The 26,399-nt window shown below is 52.4% G+C and overlaps 8 protein-coding genes across 8 annotated transcripts; 4 read left to right on the forward strand and 4 right to left on the reverse strand.

The window, feature by feature from the left end:
• The first annotated feature begins 3 nt into the window (after positions 1-3).
• On the forward strand, positions 4-1,124 carry P170DRAFT_432909 (MICOS complex subunit MIC26/MIC27). The gene is made up of 3 exons (XM_024848367.1): positions 4-50; positions 104-196; positions 295-1,124. The coding sequence occupies exons 1-3, from the start codon at positions 24-26 to the stop codon at positions 910-912; spliced, it is 738 nt and encodes a 245-aa protein (XP_024710670.1). The 5' UTR covers positions 4-23; the 3' UTR covers positions 913-1,124.
• Positions 1,125-1,225: 101 nt separating this feature from the next.
• Positions 1,226-2,736, reverse strand: P170DRAFT_461260 (putative Golgi reassembly stacking protein). The gene is made up of 3 exons (XM_024852019.1): positions 2,358-2,736; positions 2,206-2,289; positions 1,226-2,137 (listed from the first exon to the last, which is right to left on the reverse strand). The coding sequence occupies exons 1-3, from the start codon at positions 2,532-2,534 to the stop codon at positions 1,337-1,339; spliced, it is 1,062 nt and encodes a 353-aa protein (XP_024710671.1). The 5' UTR covers positions 2,535-2,736; the 3' UTR covers positions 1,226-1,336.
• On the forward strand, positions 2,707-3,786 carry P170DRAFT_432912 (RNA methyltransferase). The gene is made up of 4 exons (XM_024848368.1): positions 2,707-2,811; positions 2,898-2,996; positions 3,055-3,356; positions 3,404-3,786. Exons 1-4 carry the CDS (start codon positions 2,726-2,728, stop codon positions 3,646-3,648), a joined length of 732 nt encoding a protein of 243 aa, XP_024710672.1. The 5' UTR covers positions 2,707-2,725; the 3' UTR covers positions 3,649-3,786.
• Positions 3,787-4,199: 413 nt separating this feature from the next.
• On the forward strand, positions 4,200-7,756 carry P170DRAFT_344438 (putative transcription factor TFIID complex 145 kDa subunit; the record flags this gene model as incomplete). Its single annotated transcript, XM_024843461.1, has 4 exons — positions 4,200-7,225; positions 7,281-7,337; positions 7,405-7,596; positions 7,669-7,756. The coding sequence occupies 4 exons, from the start codon at positions 4,200-4,202 to the stop codon at positions 7,754-7,756; spliced, it is 3,363 nt and encodes a 1,120-aa protein (XP_024710673.1).
• A 629-nt stretch (positions 7,757-8,385) lies between these two features.
• P170DRAFT_375087 (uncharacterized protein) lies at positions 8,386-13,839 on the reverse strand. The gene is made up of 8 exons (XM_024845307.1): positions 13,574-13,839; positions 13,087-13,515; positions 12,289-13,009; positions 12,030-12,211; positions 11,268-11,406; positions 9,390-11,203; positions 9,270-9,332; positions 8,386-9,207 (listed from the first exon to the last, which is right to left on the reverse strand). The coding sequence occupies exons 1-8, from the start codon at positions 13,661-13,663 to the stop codon at positions 8,473-8,475; spliced, it is 4,173 nt and encodes a 1,390-aa protein (XP_024710674.1). The 5' UTR covers positions 13,664-13,839; the 3' UTR covers positions 8,386-8,472.
• A 264-nt stretch (positions 13,840-14,103) lies between these two features.
• P170DRAFT_461263 (putative DNA damage repair protein Mus42) lies at positions 14,104-17,664 on the forward strand (the record flags this gene model as incomplete). Its single annotated transcript, XM_024852020.1, has 2 exons — positions 14,104-14,192; positions 14,243-17,664. Exons 1-2 carry the CDS (start codon positions 14,138-14,140, stop codon positions 17,662-17,664), a joined length of 3,477 nt encoding a protein of 1,158 aa, XP_024710675.1. The 5' UTR covers positions 14,104-14,137.
• Positions 17,665-18,116: 452 nt separating this feature from the next.
• On the reverse strand, positions 18,117-24,270 carry P170DRAFT_443182 (acetyl-CoA synthetase-like protein; the record flags this gene model as incomplete). Its single annotated transcript, XM_024850515.1, has 10 exons — positions 18,117-19,241; positions 19,294-20,293; positions 20,352-21,348; position 21,488; positions 21,882-22,313; positions 22,362-22,400; positions 22,461-22,583; positions 22,623-22,764; positions 22,824-23,254; positions 23,377-24,270. 10 exons carry the CDS (start codon positions 24,268-24,270, stop codon positions 18,117-18,119), a joined length of 5,184 nt encoding a protein of 1,727 aa, XP_024710676.1.
• Positions 24,271-25,496: 1,226 nt separating this feature from the next.
• P170DRAFT_470794 (Zn(II)2Cys6 transcription factor domain-containing protein) lies at positions 25,497-26,207 on the reverse strand (the record flags this gene model as incomplete). Its single annotated transcript, XM_024852787.1, has 2 exons — positions 25,497-25,859; positions 26,061-26,207. 2 exons carry the CDS (start codon positions 26,205-26,207, stop codon positions 25,497-25,499), a joined length of 510 nt encoding a protein of 169 aa, XP_024710677.1.
• Positions 26,208-26,399: the final 192 nt, after the last annotated feature.

A 26,399-nucleotide genomic window follows, 5' to 3' on the forward strand; every position in this document is an offset into this window, starting at 1 on the left:
CCCCCAATTGGCCTCTCCCCACCATGTCTTTCCGGCCAGTGTTGCGCCCGGTTCGTCCTCGTCCTTGTCGACTTCCCTGGCTCCTTGCTGACCGCGTTTCTAGCGGGCTGTGGCCCCATTCGCTGCCACCCTCTTGGCTGGGGGTGTCGCTCTCTATCCCCGTCAAACCGCATGGGCTGAAGAACCCCAGGACCTGGTAGGTCTCGACCTGTCGGCAGATGCACCGTTGTCTGCTTTATATGGTACTTGATTGTCGCCCGGAGTCGACATCCTAACGTGGCCCCGTGGACACAGAGAAAGCCCATTTACGATGACTTCCCCACCGAGACTCCGGAGCTCCCCAAGACGCCCTCTGCTGTCGTGCCCCAGCCGTCCTCGCCTGCGCCCTCGTCGTCTCCGACTCCCACAGACATTCTGACCGCCCAGATCCGACAAGCCCGTCTCTTCCTCTACAACAACTCCCTGGCCGCCGAGAACTGCTTCAATGACTTCCTGTCCCGGGCCCTTCACATCGAAAACGCTTTCACCAACACCGTTGCCTCGCTGGCCCCGTCCCCGGAGTCCGGAGAGCGTCTGCTTCCCGGTGGAGTCTACGTCGTCGTTGCCGCCATGGCCGGTTCGATCGTGTCGCGCAACCGGGGCATCTTCCTGCGCTCCGCCTCGCCGCTGGCCTTCGGTACGGTGGCCGCCTGGTCGCTTCTGCCCGTGACGATGCGCAACGTTTCCGACCTGGCCTGGGAGTACGAGAAGAAGGTCCCCGCCGTGGCGGAACAGCACCTTCTGGTCCGGGAGAAGGCCGAGCACATCTGGTACACGGGTATTGCGCACAGCGGAATGGCACGGGCCATGATGGAGGAGAAGATCGGCGACACCCGGAAGAAGCTGGAGGAGCTGGTCAGCAAGGGCCATTAGAGTGGCAGACATTCCCTGTCTCGATCCTTTCCTTGATTTTCCTTTTCTTTTGCTTCTCTGCTCTGTATTTGGTTGTTCTCCTTGAAGCGGATACAATTTGGAGCCCGTTGGTTGGTGTAGCGACCATCCGGGCTTGGGATGGGTTACGGTTTCCATTTCATATGTGTGTGTATTCTAAGTAGATTCGAACGAACCGGTCCCGTGCTGTTCTACATTTCTCTGTTCGTTATCCCAAAGACCGTCTGGGGCGGATGTGTTGGGGATTGCATGACAAGAGGTCAATCTCCGGGTAAGAAACATATAAATAGAAAATCCTCGTTCCGTCATTGGTATATGGTCCGTCGTAACTCCGGAGACTCGTGATACTCTACAATACACAAAACGAAAAAAAATAAGAACCCTGGCCAGTTTCATTGAGAGTTCTCTATCCTTCTTGGGGCGCGGCTGGCTGTTCTGCGGCCGGCGGAGATCGGACGCCAGCCTTGGGCGGAGGAGGCAGTGGCGTGGATTTGCGAGACGGGGCGAAATCCTGCTCCTTACTTTTCTGTTCCCCTTCCGCGAAGTAGTCATCGAAGGCTCGGCTGGGCGATACTCCTGCAGGTCGAGCCTTGCCCCGGCGTGGTCCCGAGTGCGCAGGTCCCATGGGAGGCAGAGTGCCAGGCTGGGGTCCCAGGGGAGGAGGCGTTGACAAGTTGGCAGGGACAAGAAATTGGCCCCCAATGGCCGGTGCAGCCGTTCCCATGCTCTGGGCTGGGCCCAAATGACCCGTGAAGGGCGTCGAAGTGCCGTCTTCTCGCGTCTCGAAGACCACCTCGCCAGGCCCCTCGACTTCTTCGCCCAACCCCACGGGTAACCGGTGCAAGGCGCCGTATCCCAGCTCAGCGCCCAAAGCACCTTCTCCACCCCAGCCCCGGGTGGGCACCAGTTCTACCTCACGTACAACATCGAATTCGCTGTTGTACACCCAGAGCACCAGCGTGCGGTCCAGGTGGTCCTCCACCAACTCGCCCAGCGCGGACTCGCCTCGTAATGTTCCACTAGGTGTGCCGACGATGTAGTCCGAGTGTGGCAGCAGCCCGGCCCGGTATGCCGGGCTCAGCGGCGACGGGATGTTCAGGATATGCCAGATATGCTGCGTAGATGACAGAGGCGCCAGCTGGAGCGCCAGGCCTAGCGTGGGGTTGGAGGGTGGTACCGGGATAGACACCGTATGCGTCCGTTGGCCCTGATGCAAGAGAAGTCATCAGCGATACGGATCCATCGGACATGATCATTGATCACCTGTCAACCTACCTTGGCACTCCAGATCTCAAACGTTACACTGGAACCCGCGCAGTTGCGCACCTCGGTCGCGAATAGATTTGGGTCCGGATCCTCCTTCAGACGACGGCAGTGGTTAGCACTTGGACTGGACGACCGCAGAGGCGAATATCCCAGTCACTCACTATCAGGCGCCCATTAATGCCGACGATGAAATCAAACCATGGCTCCAAGGGGAGCTCGGAGTCTTTGTTGCGGAGTACTTGGAAGCCAAATGCGCTGTCGTTGGTGGCAGGCGATCGAGATTGTTGGACGGGATCGGAATCCAGACGTCCGATGAATCGATTTAGAGCTCCAAACATGACGACGACGGAGGCTGCGGAGGGGAGAGAAACGAGAGTCGATTGTTGTTCTGTTGATGCTCGCCTCGACTTGGTCGCCGACGAGGGAAAGGCGGGGATGCAAACAGGACAAACGCGCTATCAGTTTATCGCATCCAACGAGAGTTTCATCCTCGCCTTTCGCTCCTCCATTCGACTCCGAATCGCTCGTCATGGCTGTCCTCTCCATGGCGGACAATCCTCCCCCGGAGGTGCATCACTACAATCACCTCGGAGAAGTGCCCTGGGATATCCAAAAGTATGGCAGGGCAGTCTCAGAATCCATGCTCCATGTTTTGCGCCACAGCCCCAAAATAGATCATCACTGACCATCTTTTCTTATAGTTACTGGGCACAGCGGTACAGGATCTTTTCGCGGTATGACGAAGGAGTCTGGCTGACCGATGATGCATGGTTTGGGGTTACCCCGGAGCCTGTGGCCAAGTGAGTCCCTCCATTTTATTCTGTCCCATGAATCCCGAGGCTAAAACTACCGGGACAGTAAAATCGCCGAGCACGTTGCCAACTCGGCCCCCGCTGGACGGAGCATCCTGGTAGATACGTTTGCTGGCGCCGGTGGTAATTCCATTGCTTTTGCGCTCTCGGGCAAGTGGAAGCGAGTCTACGCCATCGAGAAGAACCCGGCCGTCTTGCAGTGTGCTAAGCATAATGCGCAAATCTACGGGGTGCAGGATAAGATCACCTGGTTCGAAGGGGACTGTTTTGAGCTTTTGAGGAACCAACTCAAGGATCTGGCTCCGTATAGTGTCATCTTTGCGAGCCCCCCTGGGGTGGTAAGCTTCGGTCGGTTCCGTTCTCTACGTGATTCACACTAACCTCGACATTGACAGGCCCTGGGTATCGCTCCGACAAAGTGTTCAATCTTCGAACGATGGAACCGTACTCATTGAGCACACTCTACCGTGAATTTGCAGCCTTCAGTGAGCATATGGTCCTCTTTCTGCCTCGAACTTCGGATGTGAAACAGTTGGCCAAGGTGGTCAAGGATGGGCAGCAGGCAACGGTGATGCATTACTGTATGGAGGGAGCCAGCAAGGCCCTTTGCATCTACTATGGAGGGTTCAACCTGCAGTGATTCGAGGCGCGTTTTTCTTATGATTTTCTCATGTAAATTTATGACGCAAAGGCAACGGGGCGGGACATCCCCAGCCACGCGCGATGGTTTGCTCTGGTTTGGAATGTACTATAGTCGGCTTTGATTAATGAATGAATACCCAATTTGATTTCTGAGAGAGAGAGAGAGAGAGAGAGAGAAAGAGAGAAAGAGAGAAAGAGAGAAAAGTGAATGGAGGAAGCTGGTTACCCGATGCGGCCTAGTGGCTGCCGGGCGTCTTCCGTTTCTCTCGCGACTTCTTCTCCGCTCCTCCTCGCCTCTGCGTCTTCTCGTCTCGCTGCGTCCGGTCTCATCCCAGCTGTCCCTTCAGTTTCTTCTCACTGCTGTGGACATCTCAATAGCTGCGAAGTCTCGAGTAGACTGCCCGTCCGTCCCCATGCGGACTTTCTTCTAATCCTTTCTGCTCCGACTCCGCTCGTTTGATCCGCTTCCTCCCCCACGCGCTGTCCACCACCGCAGCTTCCTTGTTGACCCCCCCGTTCGCGTCACTTGCCGAACCTCGCTCCCACAAAATGCCTCACGCTACGGAAACCGGCGCCCCCGACGCCGAAGACGCCGACTTCGAAAATGTCATGCGACAGATGAACGGCCCCCTCGAGGGCGGCATGTCTATGGACTTCTTAAATCGAGACCTGGAACCCGGCGAGAAGGCGGATGACGCGGTCGACTACGAAGATTTCGACGACGATGATTTACCCGAGGAAGAGGAAAGAGCCCAACGAATGGCAGAGAACGGAGTCGCAGACACCGACGACCTTGATAAAGATTTGTTTGAGGCCGAGGAAGATGATTTATTCGGAGGTCCGGATGATGACGAGCCGCCGCAGCACCAGCCACAAGAGTCTGCCCCCGATGAACTTGACGACCTGTTCGGCGACGGGCCCGCCTCGCCTGGACCCGATCAGGTGGACTCGACTCGCGATCTTTTCTTCGAAGAGGAAGATGAGCAGCCGCCGCCTATGCCCCCCGTCGCTATCGAAACACCAACTGCTGAACCGGAGCGAATGGACGTGGAGGAAGATGCCGAGGAGCCTTTGCAGGACCCTGGAACGATGAGCCCTACGGGAGAGGATATGGACCCTGCTGCCCTGCGCGCGTGGAAACTTCAGCAGGCCTTGTTTGCTATGTCCAACGTTGGCCCCGACAATCCTCCTGCCCCGCCGGAGAACGTGGAGGAACTTCTGCAATCATTGTTCCCTGGGTTTGATCGCAAAACTCTTCCTCGATTCCTTGAATTGATCCCCCACAAGAAGGCCTTCTTTCTAGGCAAACAGCACACGAAACCCCCGAAACCGGTACTTCCAACTAAACTCAACGTCGAACTGGCTCACGACCAGGAGAGGGGCTTCAGGTCCGGGGGTCAGGCTTTTAAAAGATCACTCGAATCGGAGCATCTAGGGATCATGACGATTACCGAGGCTGCCCCAGAGGACGAAGGCGAGGAGGAAGAAATCCGGGAGGAGTTTGACCAAGACACTGACGTGGAGGAACCCTTGCCCGGCGGCATTACTTTGCATGATCTTCGAGTTGTATGCATGGATTGGGATGTGAAGGATGACATCTCCGTCATGGATATTGACGAGCCCGTCCCCATGGATACGGCCGAAGACGAGGACGATTGGCTCATCGAAACTACTCAACCAGCGAAGAAGCGGAAGATTGGCAGAGACGCGACTGAATTGATTGCTCTCTCTCATATCGACGTGCCTGTGATGGATGATCCTACTCAAGTCACGTCGCGGATTGCTCAAAAGGTAACAATTGATATGAACGATCCTCATATTTTGCTTGATGAGCGGGGACCCGATTCTGCGGTCCAAAAGCCCAAATCTCTAGGAGCTCTTAACCGCGAGGACATGGATGTGAACGTCACCCGGCGTCTTACCTCCCGCTACAACATTTCAAATGACCAAGCCTATGACATGCTTAAGCAGAACCATCAGAACAAGGTCCGAAGCACTCTGGGCAATGTCACTCTTGAGCACAGTATGCCAGCACTTCGCCTGCAGTGGCCTTATTACAAGACCGAGCTTGCTAAGGCGGAAGCCCGATCGTTCCATCGGCCGGCCTTGTCTTTCCGACCCGGTCAGACTTGCTGGTTTAAGAATCCCAACTTCATCAAGCGCAAGCACCAGAGGGGAAAAGATGTCAAGCAACTTTATAATTCTACCAAGGCACTGTCCATGGCAGACAATTCGAACGTCTTGCTCGTCGAGTATTCGGAAGAGGCCCCCCTCATGCTCTCGAACTTCGGAATGTCGAATCGAATTATCAATTATTATCGGCGAAAGAGCATGGAGGATCCGACTCGTCCCAAGGCCGAGATTGGCGAAACCGTTGTCCTCCTTCCCCAAGATAAAAGCCCATTCTCAATTTTTGGGCACGTGGACTCTGGGGAGATTACCCCCGCTATCTCGAACTCCATGTATCGCTCACCCCTATTCCAGCACAAAGCCAAATCGACCGATTTCTTGGTGGTGCGTAGCAGCACTACTGGGGGTGGCAGCAATTACTACCTCCGGAACATCGATAATCTGTATGTCGCCGGCCAGCAATTCCCGTCCGTGGATGTGCCTGGACCTCATTCACGAAAGGTGACGACGGTCGCCAAAAACCGCATGAAGATGCTCGTTTACCGTCTCTTGAAGAAGAGCCCTGATCTCAGGCTTTCGATTAGTGACGTCACTGCCCATATCCCCGGGACCAGCGATATGCAGAACCGCCAGAAAGTCAAGGACTTCCTCCAGCACGACAAGGACTCCAAATACTGGGTCCCCTTGGAGCCGGTCCCTGAGCAAGATGTCATTCGATCCTGGGTTCAACCCGAGGACGTCTGCTTGCTTGAGTCCATGCAGGTTGGTCAGCAGCATTTGCATGACACGGGTTACGGCAATGATGCCGAAACCGGCGGTGACGATGACGAGGACGGGGAAAGCGAAAGCTTCGAGCAACAGATGGCCCCATGGAAGGCAACCCGAAACTTCCTTCTTGCGTCCCAAGGAAAGGCAATGCTCAAGCTTCACGGAGAGGGCGATCCCACCGGCCGAGGCGAGGGTTTCAGTTTCATCAAGACGTCCATGAAAGGGGGTTTCAAGGCCATTGGCGAGAGTGTTGAGGACAAATTGGACGCGCAACGACTTAAGGAACTGGGCGGACACAGTTACAATGTGGCTCGACAGCAAAAGTCATACGAAACGTCGATTCGACGAATCTGGGATGCCCAGAAGGCTAGCTTGTCGTCCACCGTTGAGCATTCGGATGCGGAGAGTGACATTGATCGTGAAGACGAGGAGGAGTTCGGCAAGCCGACCCCAAGATCAGAAGCTCCTACTCCGGCACCCGGTCGCCGAGACGACGAGACGACCAGTCAATTTAGTAAGATGAGCATGCCGGATCAGAAAGGGAAGGTCCTTCGGATCATTCGATATTACAAAGACGAAAAGGGAGGCCTTTACCCCAAAGAATCCCTTGTATGGGATCAACGTGTCATTCGGCACTATATTCAGCATCGCCACAGGGCCGAGGCGTTGTCGACCAAGTAAGTCGCCATGACTCTGAGATGAAATGACTCACTAACATGTTCTTCCCCGCAGACTGGATTCTCTCCAACCAACAGGCGACCCTGAGATTGATGCTCGCAATAAGAAACTGTACGTTGAGCTAACCCCCTATGCTTTTACTCCCCCTTACGAGTCCCTTTGCTCACAATTTCCCCAGGATCGAAAACGAACTCAGCCGTCTGAACCGCAACAAAGAGCGCCGGTTCGCACGCGAAAAGCAAAAGGGCGTTGTCCGAACGTCTGGCGGCGACTCACCGGCCGAAGGTGGCTCTGGAGGTGGCAAGTCGGCCGGCACTCAGCGCAAGTGTGCCAACTGCCTCCAGGTCGGTCACATCAAAACCAACAAGAAGTGCGTACTTCATCCCACTCATTCCCTCTCTCCCTCTGCAACATAGTCCTGACGACCCACCCTTGTCCGCAGACTCTGCCCTCTCCTCAACGGTACCATGAAGCCCGAAGAACGGGTCAGCGATTCGGCCTTCGCTATGGGCGCTCCCCCTGCAATCTAATGTATTCCAGCACCGCTCAATGCCTACACTTTCTCCCCCACGACCCAGTTCCGGAAACTCGCGCTCAATCTGTGGCTTCGACTTCTCATTTTTCAATTTAATGACTTCGTTATGATACCCCCGCCGTCGATGATAATTGGAATGTTTTTTTTTTTTTTTCCTTTCTACTTTTCTTCAAATCGGGTCCCTGCATGGTTTCTCCAAGAGAGAATCTGATGGCCTCGGTTTGTAACCTGCAATCAGGCGTTACCAGACGGTGCTCCGAATGCTACTTACTGCAATGTGGCTTTCAAAGCGAGCAATATTCAGGGACACGATTTTCGCATCATTGCTTTTTCGCCGATTCTCCCGGTGGAAACTGCTAGACATTCTCGCCCTCATGTTTGAAACAGCTAATTTGTAATCATGAATGTCTTATTATTATTACTCTTTTTTTTTTGTGATGGATTGGCGTGATTCGGGGGCACTGAAGACAGGCGACATAGGGGAGACAAGAATAGAATCGTGATACATTGAATTCAAGCCAATAAAAGGCAAAGCACTAAAATCGGCACCACACTGGTTCCATAATATATTTTTGGCCATTTCTCGGTGCCATCCAGAACTCCCCGCGAGTTCCAGCTCGGCTCCAAATAACGATGATATTTAAGGATAAATAACATGAGCTTGCCCATGATAGGCACCGCATATTGCAGGCTTCCGTTGATATTATCCTCCTAACACCCGTATAGTTCGGACAAGACCCCCCGTGGCAGATAGGGTCGGCCTCGGTCAACAGCGAACGCCATGGCTACAGCCTTGGGTCGACGGTAGGTATAGCCCAAAAATGCACTCTTCTTGCGCATCTCAAGCGCAGTCTTTCCGGTTCTTTTATCGCGCAGGAGCTTATCCCGCGGCCGGTTCTTCTCCTTTCCCTTCTTGCGGTCCCGTGCAGGCGACTGTGCGTCTGCTTTTGGGTTGTCTTTCTGATCCGGCACTGGATTTTCATCCTGATCCAGCGACAGTTGTCCGTCAAACTGACTGGGACTTGGGTGACCCTCCATTTCGTTCTCCACATTGGATGAACTGGACATGTTGTCACTGTCCTGCGCGTTCCCCCAGTCATCGAAATACCTGGTGTCCTCCCAGCCTTTCACTTTGGGGATGAAAGGAGGAATAGTTCGGTGAAGTATGTCCCAATTGATGTTGCGAAAGAACGCGTGGGCTTTGATATCGGTGGCGTCGTTGGTGTACACATAGAAGCCTCGGTTGTCTTGGCTAAAAGCATCGATGTTGTAAAAGAGATACCTCGGCGGCGATCGTGCAGGAGGGGGGTCATTCTGCCGATATTCGTTGCAGGATAGTCGAAGCTCTTTCTCCTGAAGTAACGAATTGATAAGATCGACTGCCTCCCCGGAGATGAGTTTGTCAGAAGGGCGGTGCATTGGAAAGCGTAAGGTCTGGAGGTGGTGCTATTACATCGTGAGCCAAAAGTTCTGCCCGACGCCATTCGGCACGGTATCGATGTTCTTACATGAATCTTGACTTTGGTCTTCTGGCGATCATTGGAAGCAAAAGGTGTAAACCCATACAAGCACTGGTTTAAAGCCGTTAGTTAACTGATGCAGGTAATGAATGAGTCTGGAGCGCTTACCTCGTACAAGATAATTCCTATGCTCCACCAATCGCAACGGCCATCATAAGCTTGCCCCCGAATAATCTCCGGGGCCATGTACTGGCTCGTCCCCACGATGCTCCTCGCCAGCCGACGTGTTTGGTTTCGGTCTCGCCACCTTAGAAGACCAGATGATGGCGTGGTGCATCCAAGGCTATCTCCACGGCGATCTTCTTGCGGATTCAGAGAAGATCCCGCTGTTTTCTGTGCTTCTTTCTGGTCCTGAGCATCCCCACAGACTTGAATCCCTAGCTTTTGGACCAGGGAGTATCGGTGATCGTTGTAGTATAACTGGTCATGGGCCCAGTGTCCATCAAACGCCAAACCAAAATCAGATATCTTTAGATGCCCAGATGCGGAGATCAAGAAATTGTCCGGCTTAATATCACGATGGATCCATTGAAGTCGATGGGCCTCCTCGACACAGAGAATCATTTCTGCGACATACCATTTTGCAACGTCCTCCCGCAGAATGCATTGTCGCAGAAGTAGGCTGAGAAAATCTCCGCCCACCATGTAGTCCATGATAAGGTAAAGATAGCTGTTGTCCTGAAAACTTGCAATCAAGGGCACGATCCATCGAGACTTCGCAGACGCAACAAGGAAGTCTCTTTCTGCTCGCAGATGACCCTCCTGGCAATTGCGGATCATGGCCGATTTTCGTATGACTTTCATGGCAAAGACATCTTTCTTTACTCCGGTCATGATTCTTCGGCGGTTTGATTCCCCCGGAGTGTTTGGCTCAGCTTCGTCGTCGGCAGTACCACTGCTGTTTCCTTCTATCGCCTTTTCTTTCACAAGACGCACGACGCCAAAGCTTCCTTTCCCCAGGACCTTGATGACTTCGAATCCAGCAATGGAAACACTTTTTTCATTCCTAACACTGTGAGAACGGGTCTTTAGCACTCGACATTGGCGGAGGTATTCTCGTTCCTGAAGGATCCATTTCTTCCGTATTCTAATTTTCTCTTCGGTTGTAATCGAGGAGGAGCAGATGTATTCTTCAAGCTCTCGTTGACGCTGTAAGCGAGGGTCAATACCTGAATAGACCGTACTGAAAAACGTTTCGAAGAAGATTTTAGCATTTGCGGTCGCTTCAACAGTAATGATGGACGGTGATGCGCCGTGCATCGATTGTATGGGAGCTAATTGAGTAATTGGCTCGTGGTTCGAGGATTCTAAACTCTGTCTACTATTGACCGCACAAGCCGAGGCTTGTTTCGATTCATCTGGTGAGGATGTTGGCTCTTCAGATGTTGGAGGCGTTGATTGAGTGCCAGGTGGAGAGGCGCTGCTACTGGGAGGCGTTGAAGGGTTGGAGCTATTCTGATCACTCTCCGAATTCTTCTCTGGGGGTGTGCTTGGGGGTATGGCGAACTGCACTGCACGAATATTCGGCCTTGATCGCAGATGGGTACGACGAATGACGGTCGGGTTTCCAAAAGTACTTGATAGTTTCCGTGACAGGATGTTGGTGAATGCTTCTGGGGTTGATTGACTGCGTCTCACCCCCCCTGGGCCATCCGTTTGATAAGACGAATATTGGATTTCTGTCAGCTGTTTATCTTTGGCCCTTAGTACCTGTGCGGCTTCTTGGTATTTAGAAGATGAATCAGGGCTGGGGGGTTCGCTGTTGAGAGCCGTCGGATGGGCATGGTTACTATGGTATTCCATGCTAGAAATATGAGTTGCAGAGTTGGTTTCTGCTGGTAAGGAGAGGCCGGATCGCAGAGTGTCAGTATGACCCTCAGGTTTTGAAGTCAACGCAGAGTCAGGGTTTGTTAATTTCGCAACTGCAAGAGAAAGGTATCAGTCTATGATCGAGCGGTTTTCGAGTTGATGTGTAGAAAGCTGTACCGTAAGCGGGATTCTTCAGGCCCAGTAATGATAGCAATCTTGAGCTTCTTTCTCTCAAACGAGCTCGAATCCTGTCCTTTCCGGCATTCTGAGCATCAGAGCTAGAGACGTCCGACATGATCAAAGTGGCCCGGGGCAGCTAGACCGGACGAAACAGGGAAAGATAGAGAGAGAGATGAGCGAGACAGACCACCCACGCAATGACTGTATAGAGGACCGATGAAAGGAATGGGAAGAAGTGGCATGGGAGATGGACGGGATGGAATGAATCACTTTGCCGCCACCTGGCACGCTGCTCCAGTCTGGACTGTAGTAGTCTTGGATTTCGCCCATATGGCCCGCAAGGGTTTTAAGGATACAATGGCCGAAATGGATCCACTGGAAGGATGAAAGACCGCGCATGGATGGCAGAGGGTGGTTGAACGGCGGTTGAAGATGGAAGGTTGAAGGGCAAGCGGAAGGAAAGTCGGCGGAAAGGGCGACGGAGACGGGAAAACACGCGCACTACGAAGAAGCTACGGCGACCTCAGGCAGTCCGGAAGAAAGCCTTTGTTTTAGTATGGAAGAGACTCGGATGGCTTGCGATATCCTCATCCCTGCTAATATGCATCAAAACACGGCATGAGAAACAAAACAAGTCGGATATCACACAGAAACTAACGAGATTCAAAAACCCCCTAGAACACCCTTGATTTTTGGTAGATTCGAAACATGAGCAAAGGAACACGCGCCAGACATTTATTTGATCTCCAGCAGCTTAACGTCGAAGATCAGCTTCGAGTTGGCAGGAATACCGGGGAGAGCGCGCTTGCCGTAGGCCATCTGGGGAGGAATCGAGATGCGACGCTCGCCACCCACAGCCATGCCGGCCACACCGATGTCCCAGCCCTTGATCACCTCGCCCTTACCGAGCTTGAAGCTGAAAGGCTTGCCCTTCTTGTTGGCTGTAGCATCAAATCCAACCCGTCAGTGACTCGTTCCACTCATGAATGCTGGGCATCGTCGGGGGGGAAAAACATACCGTCAAAGACCTTGCCGTCCTCAAGCTTTCCAATGTAGCGCATGGCAACGGTGTTGCCGCTCTTGGCAGCGGCGCCCTTTCCAAGCTTCTTGTCGTCCATCTTCACGCCCTTGATCTCCTTGACACCGAGAGTGCCGGTGGTCTCGGCGGGCTTCTTGTCCTGAGCCGAAGGCGTGGGACCCTGCTCCAGGTTCTTGGCGAACTGGACCTTCTTGGCCTCCTTGCCCTCCTTACCATCCTTCTTCTCCTTCTTATCCTCGACCGGGGCGGCGTCACCGTTGTTCTTCTTCTGCTTCTTCTGCTGCTTCTTGCTCAGGGCCTCCTCGCCGTTGGGCTTCTTGGCGGATTTGGCCATGAGGTCGTCAAGGCCAGCAGCATCTTCGTCAGACTCGGCGGCACGCTTGTTTTTGCCCTTAGCCTTGGCAGCAACGAGCTTAGGAGCCTCCTCCTCGCTCTCCACCTCGGTGATACGGGGGTTCTCCAGAGCGTCGAGCTCGTCATCCTCGTCGTCCTCGTCCATGAGGTCGCCCATGTCGAGCTCAGCCTCATCGGGAGACAGATCGTAGTCCTCATCCTCTTCGTCATCCGAGTCATAAGGAGCACGGCCCTCGTCGAGGGGCATCACATAGTTTCCGGTCAAGTAGATAGTGTGGGTACCAGTCACCTTGAAGAAAACACGCTCATCCTCGGAGATGGTAAGGTCCAAAGGCTGCTGGTAGGTCTACAACGAAAAAAACCATTAGCATAGAGCCCCAAGAATAATCAATGATCACAAAGACGAGAATGGTTGAGACTCACCTGTGCAGGGTCCAGAGTGCAGACAACGGTTTCCTCAAGGTCCAAGCCCTCTTCAGACTCGTCGTCCTCGTCGTCATCGGTAGCGGGGGCCTTGCCCTTGACGAGTTTCGAGATAGCCGCCTTCAGGTCAAACTCTTCGTCCTCGTCATCCTCGTCGTCATTCTCCTCCTCATCGTCCTCCATGGCCTCCTTAAGGGCAGCGAGCTCCTTAAGCTTGCGGGCCTTCTCCTTGTCGCTGGGGCCGCCATTGACCTCCTCATCGTCGGAGTCCTCCTCGGAGTCCTCATCCTCCCACTCGTCATCCGAGTCGCCGAGGTTCATTCCGGGAGGAGCGCGAATGATCTTCAGCGTGGCCCTAGGGCGCTTGTTGGAACCATCATCGAAGTCGGGTTCCTCGTCGGGGTCGACGGCAGCCATGCTCACGCGCAACTAAACCGGCCGAGTCAGCACAATTCTTCCAGGGTACACAGCATCAAGGGTTACCAACCATAGCGGCAGCATCGGGGACAGCGGGAAGCAGAGTTCCTCCGGGGGGAACCCGCAGAGTGTAGACTGCGACAGGCTGGATTCCAGACATTGTGAAAACGGGACGCAGAAATTAAAAAGAAACCCGAAAAAAGAAATCAAGAATGAAGAAGCAGAAGGAGATTCAAACAAAATCAACCAACTAATTGACGGAATGGGGAGAGAAGAAGGAAGCGTCCGGGAAGAAGAAGGAAGAGAAGGAAGCACGAGGAAAAGTTTTGAGATGGAGATGGAGACCAACCGTTGCCCGGAGCACTAAACCACCTCGGGCCTTTTTTTTTTTTTTTTTTTTTTTTTTTTTTTCGGCACTTTTCTGCTCCTCGCCACCGCCTGCCCGAGTTTCGACCAATCACATCACGTGGGGGCCACCGCCTTTTCTGCTCGTTCTGACCGCCCCACATGACTGCCCACCTGACTGCACATGACTGCACATGACTGCACACGACGCCGGCAGCTCCTCGCGCGTCTTCTTCTTCCCTTCATCAAGTGGAACCTGGTCGGACCATGACCCCGTCGTTGGCCCATCATGGGCTCTACGCTCGATGCCAACTCCAGTGCCGTGCGCAAACGCATCGAAAATCGTAGGTGACTCTGCTGCAGCCAGATTCAACCTGTCTAATCCATGGGACAGATCACTTCGAAGATGAGGAAGGCGAAGAATATGGCGCGTCCGCCTTTGGTGGGTTCAGCGACTATATGCGCCGGAAGAAGATCAAGCTGCAGAACCTAGATGCGGAGATACGCTCGTCGGCCGCCGATTGCCCTCCCATCTTTCGAGGAGTGGTAGCCCATGTCAACGGCTATACCCAACCCTCATTGCAAGATCTACACCGCCTCATCGTAAGCCATGGAGGGGGGTTCCTTCAGTATCTTGATGGCAAGACAGCAGCGACCCATATCATTGCCAGCTCGCTCACGCCCAAGAAACGAGAGGAATTTCGAAGATATCGCATTGTCAAGCCCGCCTGGATAGTGGAAAGCGTGAAGGCCGGACGCATGCTTCCCTGGGACGCTTTCAGGGTCGTCGACGAGGGACAATCCCAGAAAGTTCTTAAGTTCGATAGTGGCCATTTTACTAGTCAGACAAACAGCCCGCAATCCGGCTACAAAGACCAGACTAACTCCAGCTGGTATACGGAACAGCTCAAATCCTCGGCGAACGCCAATTCGTCGGGATTGAAGCCGCTTTCACCTGGATCTCCCACGCCTTCTCATGTGCTCAGTCAATCCATAAAAGAATCGCAGTCGGATTACGGTGACTTTCCCAGTTTCGCCTCCCTTGACGAGCCCACCGAAAATACGTCCCTTCGTAAAACCCATGAACTTGCCAACACGGTGGATAGCTTAGAAACCGATGCAACTGCACAGAATTCCATAGCTCCTCGTTCGCCACCTCCCCCCGATAATGATCAAAGCAATGTTACCCCTTCGCGAGCTGTTCCGAGGTCGAACATGACCTCCGAAGAATACAACGCCCAGCTTCTGTCAGATGAGCGCATGAAAAGCTCGAGTGTTGTGAATCCCGAGTTTCTCCAGCAGTACTACAAAGAATCTCGTCTGCACCATCTTTCCACATGGAAAGCTGAGTTGAAAGCCCAACTTCAGTCGGCGGCGAAAGAGAAGTCACAATCACGAGTCGGACAGCGAAGGCATGCCCCTGGGGCAAGAAGGTATATCATGCACGTGGATTTCGATTGCTTCTTTGCCGCGGTTTCCACGCTTCAACATCCGGAGTTTGAAGGGAAACCAGTTGCCGTAGCGCATGGCAGCGGCTCGGGCTCGGAGATTGCAAGTTGTAATTATGCCGCCCGAGCACACGGGGTCAAGAACGGCATGTGGATGAAGGGCGCCTTGCAATCTTGTCCTGACCTCAAAGTTGTGCCATATGACTTTCCTGCATACGAAGAAGCAAGCCGAAAATTTTATAGTGCCATTCTCGCGATCGACGGCATAGTTCAAAGCGTCAGTATTGATGAGGCCTTGGTAGATATCACTTCGCAATGTCTGGAGACTGGCGGGACCGATGGGAAGGGCGTGTCTGAGGGCTCTATCTATCGCGAACAAGCCAAGGCCGAAGAAATCGCTCAAGTCTTGCGAATCTCCATCAAAGATCAAACTGGCTGTGCAGTTTCTGTTGGAATCGGCGGCAACATCCTGCAGGCAAAAGTTGCTCTACGCAAGGCCAAGCCGGCTGGACAATTCCAACTCAAACCCGACGCTGTCCTCGACTTCATTGGAAATCTTCCCGTCCAAAATCTTCCAGGTGTTGGGTATAGCTTGGGGACCAAGCTAGAGGAGATCGGTGTCAAATTCGTCAAGGACATCAACGATCTGTCTCGCGAAAGGCTTACTTCTACTCTGGGGCCCAAGACGGGAATCAAGATGTGGGAGTATGCTCGAGGTATCGATCGCACAGAAGTTGGGAATGAAGTGATGCGAAAGTCGGTGTCTGCGGAAGTCAACTGGGGGATCCGATTCGTTAACCAAACCCAAGCCGAGGATTTCGTCACTTCGCTGTGTGGTGAACTACATCGAAGGCTTGTCGAGAATCTAGTGAAGGGCAAACAATTGACTCTGAAGGTCATGCGACGATCAGCAGATGCCCCACTGGAGCCCGTCAAGCATCTGGGCCATGGGAAGTGTGACGTCTTCAACAAGAGTATCGTGCTTGGAATAGCCACGAATGAAGCCGAAGTCCTCGCCAAAGAAGCCAATTCTATGCTCCGAGGCTTCGGGGTCTCGCCGGGCGATCTACGTGGCTTGGGGGTTCAAATGACCAAACTTGAACCTCTTTCCTCAAGCACAAGTGGGCGGCTTGAAAGCAGCCAGAAGCGACTCACTTTCAAGGCTTCTCCCGTTCGCAAACCCATGGAACAAAGTATTGATCCAGACAACTTGAATAGCCCTCGCAAAGGAGATTCCGAATCAGTTTCCCATGGGCCTTCATTGAACGACAGTGCTCACAAGCCTCTCAACATTTCGGGTAGCCAGTTTATCATGCCATCTCAGCCGGACCCAAAGGTGGTTGCAGAGCTTCCGAATGATATCCGGTCCAAACTTGTAGCGCAAGGCAAGCGTCGACGGGATTCTCGGTCTGTCTCCCCGTCTCCAATCAGTCGCCAGGCGCCTCGGCAACAACCTCAATCAGCTGCTACAGAGCTTCCTCCTCAGTCCCAACTTGACCCGGAGACTCTAGCGGCACTCCCAGAAGATGTTCGAGCTGAGGTACTGGGCTACTACAATCCACCGTCAGAGAATTCAGACGTTCAATATGCACCAGCCCCTGTGGAACCTTCGCGTCCGTCCTCCTCCGGGTCGTTGAAGTTTAAGAAACCCACGACACCGATCAAAAAACGACGCGGTCGTCCGAGTTTAAAGCCGTCCGATAATCTCATGCAGTCGAAATTCCTTTTCCCTAAAGCTACGACGTCTAATCGCCCTGATATATCAGTCTCTCAGCAGCTATCCCCTTCGGAGGACACAGAAGAAGTGTCGGCCGAATTCCTTGCAGCGCTCCCTGAAGACATCCGTCGTGAAGTGCTTGAGGAGCACCGACGAGCTCGCATGCTACAACGCTCGACCAACGGTTCTACAGCAGTTCCCAGGGCAGCTCCAGCCAGAAACCTCTCGGCTCCTATCCCTCAGACACAGGAGCCGCGACTTCAACTTCCCCCTCTCCCAGAACGACCCACCTTCACCTCGCTGAAGCTGTCCAGTTTACCAGACCTCCGTGAGACAGTCGACTCCTGGCACGCCGCCTTTGCTGAAGACGGCCCATTTGATGAAGACGTAAACGCTCTCTCGGGGTACTTAAAGCGAGTCGTTGCCGACGAGAAGGACATCGACAAAGCCGTCTCCGTGGTTAAATGGCTCATGTGGCTCGTCGATGATGCGAAGGGAAATCTATCCCGATCATCTGACACATCTTCTCTTCCAGGGCCGAGTGGAAGCTCCCAGAACGTTGTTCCGTGGGATGATGCCGTGCGATCTCTTCAGCAGAGCATTCAGGATGGGTTAGAGGAACGGGATCTGCCTCCTTTTGAATTTTCTTGATGCCCTTTTCTTTTCTTTTCTTTTCTTTTCTTTTTTTTTTTTTTTTTTTTTTTTTTTTTTTTTTTTTTTTCCTCCCGCAATGACGGTATCTATTAATAGAATAATCATTAACTCGGATTGGTCTTCACGATTGGAATATATGTGTTTTTGCTTTTTGGGTATATATACTATGCTGTATATATTTAATTGTTATGTGTCAATTGACCACTATGCTACCTGCAAACCAATCACCGAATGTACACAAGGGAAGTGAGATTTTGTACGTTTATATAAATAGAACGAATCCTATTCTAATAAAACAGAATACTACCAAACTCTGTAGTTCAATTATAACCCGAATCATGTAACCGATAAGAGCAGATTATCTCTAGTAGTCAATATGAATTCGGTAACAAATCAGCCCAAAGCCCTAAAACTCCCGATTCGGAATGAATCGGCTGCAACGAAGGAGCTTATGCGTTAGTCGACCAACACTCCTTCCTGAAATAATCAACCATCTTGCCCACCAACGCCTCATCCAACGGCTTCGCATCCGCCAAGGAAGCTGACGCCTGTCTTGCCCTTTCAGTGTGGTATTGCAACGACCGCCGGGGCTTCTGGGTATCATATTTACTGGCAAAGAAATCGACCAATTTAATCGGAGGATTGGCGACGGGATCCGGGTTCGACGTTCTCAGTCGTCGGATCCACTCACGCTGGTCGAGTTCCTCGAAGTTCAAACCCGCGCGGCGAAGATGAGGGAGGAGATCCCGGGTCCAGTGGAAGGGGTGGTGGCTGACGATGTTGAAGAGGAGGTCGGTGTCGACCGCAGGGGAGGTCGTTCGATCGGACAGGGAAAGATCGACTACGGTGCCGGCAACAACATCAACAGGTAGCCAGAGCGGCGACTCGTCGAGTTTCGGGAGCGCTCCGATGGTCGTGGCGCTCTGGAGCATGAGGGGAATGGCTTCAGTGGCGTTCCAGATGCCGTGATCCTGGTCGCCGATGACCTGACCGATTCGGAGAACCCGCGCGCAGATACCGGTCTGTTGGGCCGCTTGGATGCACAGGTGTTCGGCGACGAGTTTGGACTGTGCATAGCCCATCTTTTGGGCATAACTGAGCTTCAGGGGCAGGGCTTCGGGGATCTTGTTTCCTTCGGTGTTGACGACAGAGCTGACGGATGAACAGAAGTTGAAGGATGCGGGAGTTGGTCGCTGAGCCTTGAGGCAGAGGTTGATGAGATTCTGAATTCCACATATGTTGTCTTTCTCGAAGCTGCGGAGATGTAAATTGAAGTTGACGGACCAGGCGCAGTGGATCACGTCGGTGATTTCTGAAGATAGCGTGCTGTACATGGCTGTGTCCAGCCCCAGCGTCGGGTGGGAGAGGTCGGATGGAAGCGCGATGAGCTTGCTTTTGGCGGCATCAGAAAGACCGCTAAAGACTCTTCGAGTTTTCATAGAATTGAGCAATCGACCGTAAGCCTCAATTGGAGAATTGGCGCGGACAAGACAGTAGATCTTGGTGACGTCCCCCTGGGCCGCAAGCTTGGCGATAGCGTGGCTTCCAAGAGAACCAGTTGTCCCTGTCACAACCTGGTATTGTTAGCACTCTGTGATTTGGTAGAATAGACAAAGTTTAGCATACTATGTATTTTCCGCTCAAGCCATTTGGACAAGGCCTGTGCGTATGGAAGTGACTGTATTGCGATATCAAAGCCGCCATTTGATCCTCTACAGACTCCACGCCATTCGTAGCCCCAGAGCTGAGGCTTGTGAGGTGACGAGCTAGTAGATCGATGCTGGGGTTCTCGAAGGCAACGTTCATCCCAAGTCTTTGTCCATTAGTATTGATCGTTCTCACAAGAATTGATCGTAGCTGTGAGGCCTGCAAAGAATCCATGCCAAGGGCGAAGAAGTCTGCATCGTTAGTCAGGTCGCTTTGATCTTTGGGAAGAAGAAGCTGGAGAAGCTGCTCTCTGATGAACGCCTTCAGCTCCGCCTCGGGTAAAGTCAAGGAACCGGTCATGGCATCCTCCGCTTCGTACGCCTCTTCAATTAGTGAGCTGAACTCTCTATAGAAGGCCTGGCGAATGAAAGTTCCTTTGTCGGTGCGAGAATACTGGGTATCAGCTGGCAGAACTCGAACCATGTTTCTCGAAAGCTGCCCATAGGCCGGCATTGCCTCGTGTGCTTTCTCGACGCTGGGCCAAATCTCATTGATGAGGTCTTCGTCGGAAAGAGAAACAGCTGCAGGGGATCGGACAACCACTAGGCCAATGCTCGCCTTGCCAGATCCAAATACAATAGCCTCCGCAACTGCACCATGCTGTCGGACTCGCCCTTCCAGATCCAAAGGGTTGACCTTCTCCCCATTGACCAGAGGAATAGTGTCATCCAACCGAGCATAGTATTTGTAGGCTTCGAGTGTAGGGTGCTTGATGAACAAGTCCTTTGTCGCGTAAGAGCCATCCGGTCTATTGGACATCACCTTTGAAGGCCAGCCATCGAGGCAGATCAATTCGAAGATTCCGGGGAAGCGCTCTTCAAAGCGCAAAAACTTTTTAACAAGTCCGTCAGGTCGCACGTAGTCCCATTCCTTGTCTCCAGGTGGTCGGATTGAGCTCATGAGCTGACCTGTCTCAGTCCTGTGCCGGGTGAATTAGCAAGAATAAAACCCATGAGTTCTTGACGTAATGAACTTACGATCCATAATGGCTGATGAGGGGAACACCATTGGCAACGAGTAAATTCCCGAGCGAATCTGGACATGCTGATCCTCCAAACATGACTGCTTTAAATTTCGAGAGAACTGAGATTCCTTCTTCAGTTTCGGCAAGTAGCTTCAAAGCGTATGGAACGCCGTAGAAGATTTCTAGCTCACGCGATTTCATTATATCGAGCAGGTTCTGTCTAGTGAGTGGGGACTTTGCGCTGTAAAGGTATAGCCTTTTGTTCGAGTAGATAGTTCGGAAGAGAACACTGATTCCATGGTTGTGATACAAAGGCAAGGTGATGAAGCCAGACATGTTCATGTTGTGGGCATAGTTCTTGATGGCAGCCCCATGGGTCTGGAAAATCGGCTTGGGTAGCCCGGTCGAGCCACTGGAATGAATAATCCACGAGATATGTTTGGATTCTTTTTCAGGATCAAGGTGCGGGACGATATTGGTGTCAACGTCAACTTCGGTGGAAACAGAGTAATTGTAGGTCTCCTCAGTCGGGATCTGGGCCGTCTGCAGGCCTGGAACCAATTCCCGAAGTTCCTCCGCGGTACTCGTAAAAGAATCATGAACAAACAGATTGTTCGAGTTTGTTCGTTCCAGAAGTGAGACGTATGCTTCGTTGGACAATCGTGTCGAAAGCAGGAGGCCCGTGTGCCCCAATTTAGCCACTGCCAGTAGCATGACGAGATAGTCGAGATCAGAGGGCCCCAGCAAACTAATGACCGCTGGGGCTTCCGATGAAGATGAACGAGGAGGGATACGCGCAGACAGCACCTTCGCGACTCGGAAAGCAAAGATGTCCAGTTGGTGGAGTGGGTAATCAACATAGTCTGTGCCTGCTTTGGGGTAAGAAATCACAGGCTGCGCTGATCCCAGGGCCGCACGCTGTCGGACAAGCTCGTCGATTGTCATTGGCTCTTTTCCTTTTTCCTGGCCATGATGTCTTTCGTTCATGGGGACCGTCTCCAGTGGCGAGACTTGGACATGGTGTGCCAGTAGCACATTCAGTGGTTTTGCGGCAGGTGATTCCAACATGTTGTCAACAGGTGTTTCTCGGGAGAGTAGTTGACCAGGTTCGAAATGACAGGGCAGTGTCCGGTCTTTAAATAAACTTACCCTGCCTGATCCACTGCTTGAAATGTATGTGTCGATGTGATAATCCGTCCCTGTTTCGGTTCTGCAATTAGTAGGCGGAAAACCTTGAGCGATCCCGGATTCTTTTCCGGGCTGAAAGTAGAGCATTCTAGTTCACAGGATAACTGCCGGATGAGCACCAGATAGTGTGATAAATGAAAAGGACTACTCTTAAGCTAATCCACTTGATGAAAACATTCCTATATACTTGATGCCTCTTCAAACCGCCAGCACATCTAGCGTAAAAATAATACTAAACCTTCCTTATGGAACACGAGATCTAGAAGGTAATGGCCGTGGGATCATTAGGCAGGTTCGAAAATGCCTAGGTAGATTTTATTAGTCCAGAGCCAAACAAGCAACGTTTAGTACTCACCCAGGAGTCGAGCTGAGTCCACCAGATTGATCCATCAAGATTATCCAGCAAGCCCATGTCTTCAGAGGAATCAAACTGGCCCGTTAGGTCTGGTGCCTGTAAGCCCCCTAGATAGTTGACAGAATTTTCCTCCCATGAGCTTTGGTGCACAGGAACCGCGACGTTGATATTTCTTTGTTCAAAACAACTGTCCTGGGTACCAGACAGAGTCGAGGTATTATTTCCTGGTGGCTCCTGCTTCAAGCAAGGTCCAATTTGCCGGTGCACTTCCAACCTCAGTTCTTCCAAAATGATACTGTAACGACGACTTGGGCAGTTCTTGCGAGTAGCTTCGGCAAGATGTTGTTGGCAAACTTCAGCCAGACTGAAAAGTGACCGCAGCCGATTGCGATCCTCAATAGGACTGGTTGGGCTTTCCGATGATAGCTGCCACTGCTGAATTGTGTATATATAGACCACTATAATGGCACAGAAACACACATAATGGGTGAACCAAAATGATTGAATGAGGATGCCTTGCTTGGCAAGGCTATCCACTAGTTTCATGATATCATCCGCGGCGTCAATACATTTGCGTACATGGCTTGTCACAGTGGGATGTGGTACCGGCGGCCTTCGACTAAGGTCGGTGAAATCATTCAGAAGAAATGACCGCGTTGCATGGATTATCGCATGTGAATATGCAAGTTGTAAGACCTGACTCTGTCGGCAAAGTGGTGGGATAAGACTGGTCGCACGCACACTGTTGAATATGGGCGGTGCTGTTTCCTTCCATTTCTCAAGCTCTGACGTGAGGCGTGCAGCTGTTTCCAGAGATTGATCTCGAGATTGCGGACTGATAGTGTATATCTGACGGGATATTTCACCTACTATGCGTCCGAGTCTGTTCCAGATAGGCTGATTAGCGTTGATGGAATTCTAGGAATGTATTGGGAGACCCACTTAAAGTGCAAGACGGACGCAATCATCATACAGTCCGGAGAGCCTGTTCGCCTCTCGGGATCATCTTGCACCATATCATCATCGTTCATTTCATCCGGGAGCTCTTGGTCATTATCCTCGTCGTGAAGAAGACGCGGCCTCCCGAACATGACGCTCAAGTATTTATCCAGAGTGTAGGCGCTCCAGAAAATGCGCTTGCGGAGCTCACGTTCCAAGTAATTGTTCCCGTGCTTTGAGAATTTGGCAGAAGATTTTCGATGAAGACCCAGTGCGGTCACCAGTTGCAGTGCCGTTCCGAAGGCGTACCAGCATTCATTGGCCCGAGACGAGGAAAGAAGGTATAGACATTGGCCCAATCTTGCTTGAACGGTCTCCAGCCGCGGGGGCCCGAACTCCAGAGACGTCATACGTTTCGATGCGGAGTACCATCGCTCACTATCAAAGCTCAGCACCCCCATTTAACATGCATGGGAACTGAAAGGATGCAATCTCACCTTCCATTCCAGGGGTCCACATCGCTTCCAGGTCTTTTTTCCTCGTATAGAGTGGTTACAGCAAAGATTATGAGAATGATGGCCGTTCTAGCAATCAAAGGTCCAGCCGGAAGATTCGAAGATGAGATATTGCTCTGGTATACTTGCTTAAGCCATTCCTCCACACTGCCTCTGTGCAGGAATCGGTAGGTCACCATGGAGAAATCGAAGTACGTATCCACCATCTCTAGGGCCCTTTCGTACGGGGGCAGAACGAACCCAGTTTCCCGGTAGTCGGAATAAGGCTTGTCGCCAAACATAAAAACCGACGTGGTTTTCGAGACTGACTCATTTTGCAGTTCGTCAGGAATGGCACACAATTCGTCCTGGTGGAGACGACGCCAAACTCTGTTGAGAAATGACACACCAGACGCCGGACCTAGATAATTTCCCTCAAAATCCGTGACTACTGGGTCCGGCGAGTTACGACGTGAAGCAGCAGACCCAAGCTTTGGGGCTTGCCGCCGGGCGGGCACATCAGTTCTGGGGGGACTCCGAGCGGAGTGCCGAGCAGGAAATGCTAAGCTTTGGTCATCCCGACCCGAAGCTGAAGACGGGCTCTCGTTCTCATCTGCCACCGAGTTAGACGCCGGTAATGGCTCGGGAGGTAGGCCTCTGGAGTAAGCTGCATTGTATTCGCAGCGGAGGGCTAGTCTCGTGCATCTGACGCAGGGACGCGTCCCGGAGCACCGAGTCTTCTTTTCTTTGCAGTGATCACAGGCCCTGGTGATCTTTTGCCTCGGTGCATTACCTTTGGGTGTTGAAGATTCGAGGGCCTTCCTCTTGCGTTTGCCACCAAGGGGGCCGAGGACTTCGGGGGACAAGTGCTGTCGGTCATCAGAGACTATCTCCACATCGCAAGCATTTCCGGGAGGAAGTTGTGTAACGGCACTAGCGTCGACAGCGGCGGCCATTGGATCGGCAGAGAATGCGTTTGCCGACTGTTCATTACCTAGATTAGACGTGGGTGCTTCGTCTAACTGGATTGTGTTTTCCGCCTCTCTTCTCAAAATGATGCCATGGGCAAGTAGAACAGATCTAGGGGAGGAGAGTATGAGAAAGGAGAAATTTCCGGACGAAGGATCGGAATTGAATCACTGGGCTTATGGTGCGGGGTTGGGGTTGGCCATGACTCCACCAGTGCGGGAGAAATCCGGGGCGCTAATAACTGACTCATGAGGGACGAAGATTGATGGAATCAATGCCCGAGTATGAGCTCATCGATTGCCGGAGCTTCATGCATCAGATGGAAAGGAAAGGGAAGGGAAGGGAAAGGACAAGACGAAGGAACGGCATCCCAGCAAGTCACCTGGCCTCTTAGTCAGCCCCTCTAGAGATCCCTCTCGAACAGACACCAAGACATGGACCCGTTAATCTACACCCATGGGAGAGAGAAGATGGTTTTGTTTTCGATTTGGCTGCATGACAAGGAGTGAGTCCCCGCATGAGAACCAGCGATACGCCCAGGAGAGGATAACATTCCTTTCAATTTCAGACTCGGAACTACCTATGGTATTGATGGAAACACCATTGGAAAACAGTGACCATTACTGCTCGTCCACTAGGGCTGATGAGCTCCAGGGGCAGGGATGTAATGGGAATATATGCTGCTTGGGATATATTAAGCTCGGGGTCTCCCCCGAGTACCCAAAATCTCCAGGTGCCTGGTTCTATCTGATGTTGCACGGCGTCAACTGCAGATACAATCAACATCTTCCACCGGACCAAGCTGGCTTGTGATTGACCCAGGTAACCTCAGTGTTGACCAAGAGCAGCCATAACGTTCAATCTCGTGGGGGAATGCATATCAACACTGGAAGCTTGGATGAAGGGAGAGGGGAGGAAAGAAGGAGGAGATGAAGAACTGGCGATGGACAGGAGGAAAATGGAGAAGAGGGGACCAGAAATTTTTGGAAGGACTATGGCTCGTTGACTGTAATCAGGCTGGCTAATCTTGCACGCAAACACAAAAAGAAAAGAGCCCCCCTCTTATCCCGTCGAAGGACAGCGTGTCGTGGTTTGCTATCGTCCTCACGAGACTAGGATAATTCTAGGTTCATAAAGAGAGGCAGCGTGGCGCAGTGGATAATCATCAAATTCGTCGACTCCGTCATTTCATAAACAGCGAGATTTCATTTTGTCACGGCCAGCCATCGGGGGTCATGTCGGGCATTTTGCCATCGGGGGTGGCATTCTTGCGGAAGTCCAACAAGTCCCCATCCTCTCTGGGCTTTTGGCTCAATATTTGGGTGATAACGGAGTGTATTTCCTTGTGCGAGGCGCCCGACCGAATGATGTTGACGATCGACTCGATGCTGGGACCATCACCGGATCGAATCGCCTCGAGCAACTCTTCCACAAAACCACGATAGAATTTCAGACTTTCTTCGGTGCGTTTGGCGGAAATTTTTCGCCGTTTATCGGCGAACTCGTCGACAATACACTCACGACCGTGGAGGGCGCATTCTGAACACGGGGAACCGGCCGTTTCGGCAGCGTTGCACTAGAAGTGATGGCTCCCTTTAGCAGAGGCTCTGGGATAAAAGGACCGGAGGGTGTAACAAGGAACAAATAAGAGGGACACCTAAAGCCAGATTCAACTGATCGCAACGCCAGAGTCCATGGGCGACCTCACCGAACGGTCGATTGAGGCCACACTCGTGGGAGGGTCACAGTAAAAGAAGCCAAGATAGGAGGAACTCACCTTCGTTCGACGTCGTTTGCATTCGGTACAGGCCATGGAGGCTCTTTTGATCTTCCCCTCCTCCGGAGGTGGCCCCGGTGTAGGAGGATCAGGGAACGACCTGGGGGCGATGGGCCGTAATGGCCTGGACGGCCCTTGCTGGGCCATGGTCTAACAAAAGCGTCTAGGGTGGTCGAAAATACTCACGACCGAAAAAAGCATTCAAAGATGAAGAAGAGAAAAATAAATGACTAAGGGCATGTTCCGCGCGAGGAGGCACGTCCAACCTATAATAAACGTCCAGATCATGCTCCCCAGGGAGACCACACGTGTGAGATGCTAAATTATTCACGCTAATTC

Source organism: Aspergillus steynii (genome assembly GCF_002849105.1).
Source record: "Aspergillus steynii IBT 23096 chromosome Unknown P170scaffold_1, whole genome shotgun sequence".
NCBI classification, from domain to species: domain Eukaryota; kingdom Fungi; phylum Ascomycota; class Eurotiomycetes; order Eurotiales; family Aspergillaceae; genus Aspergillus; species Aspergillus steynii.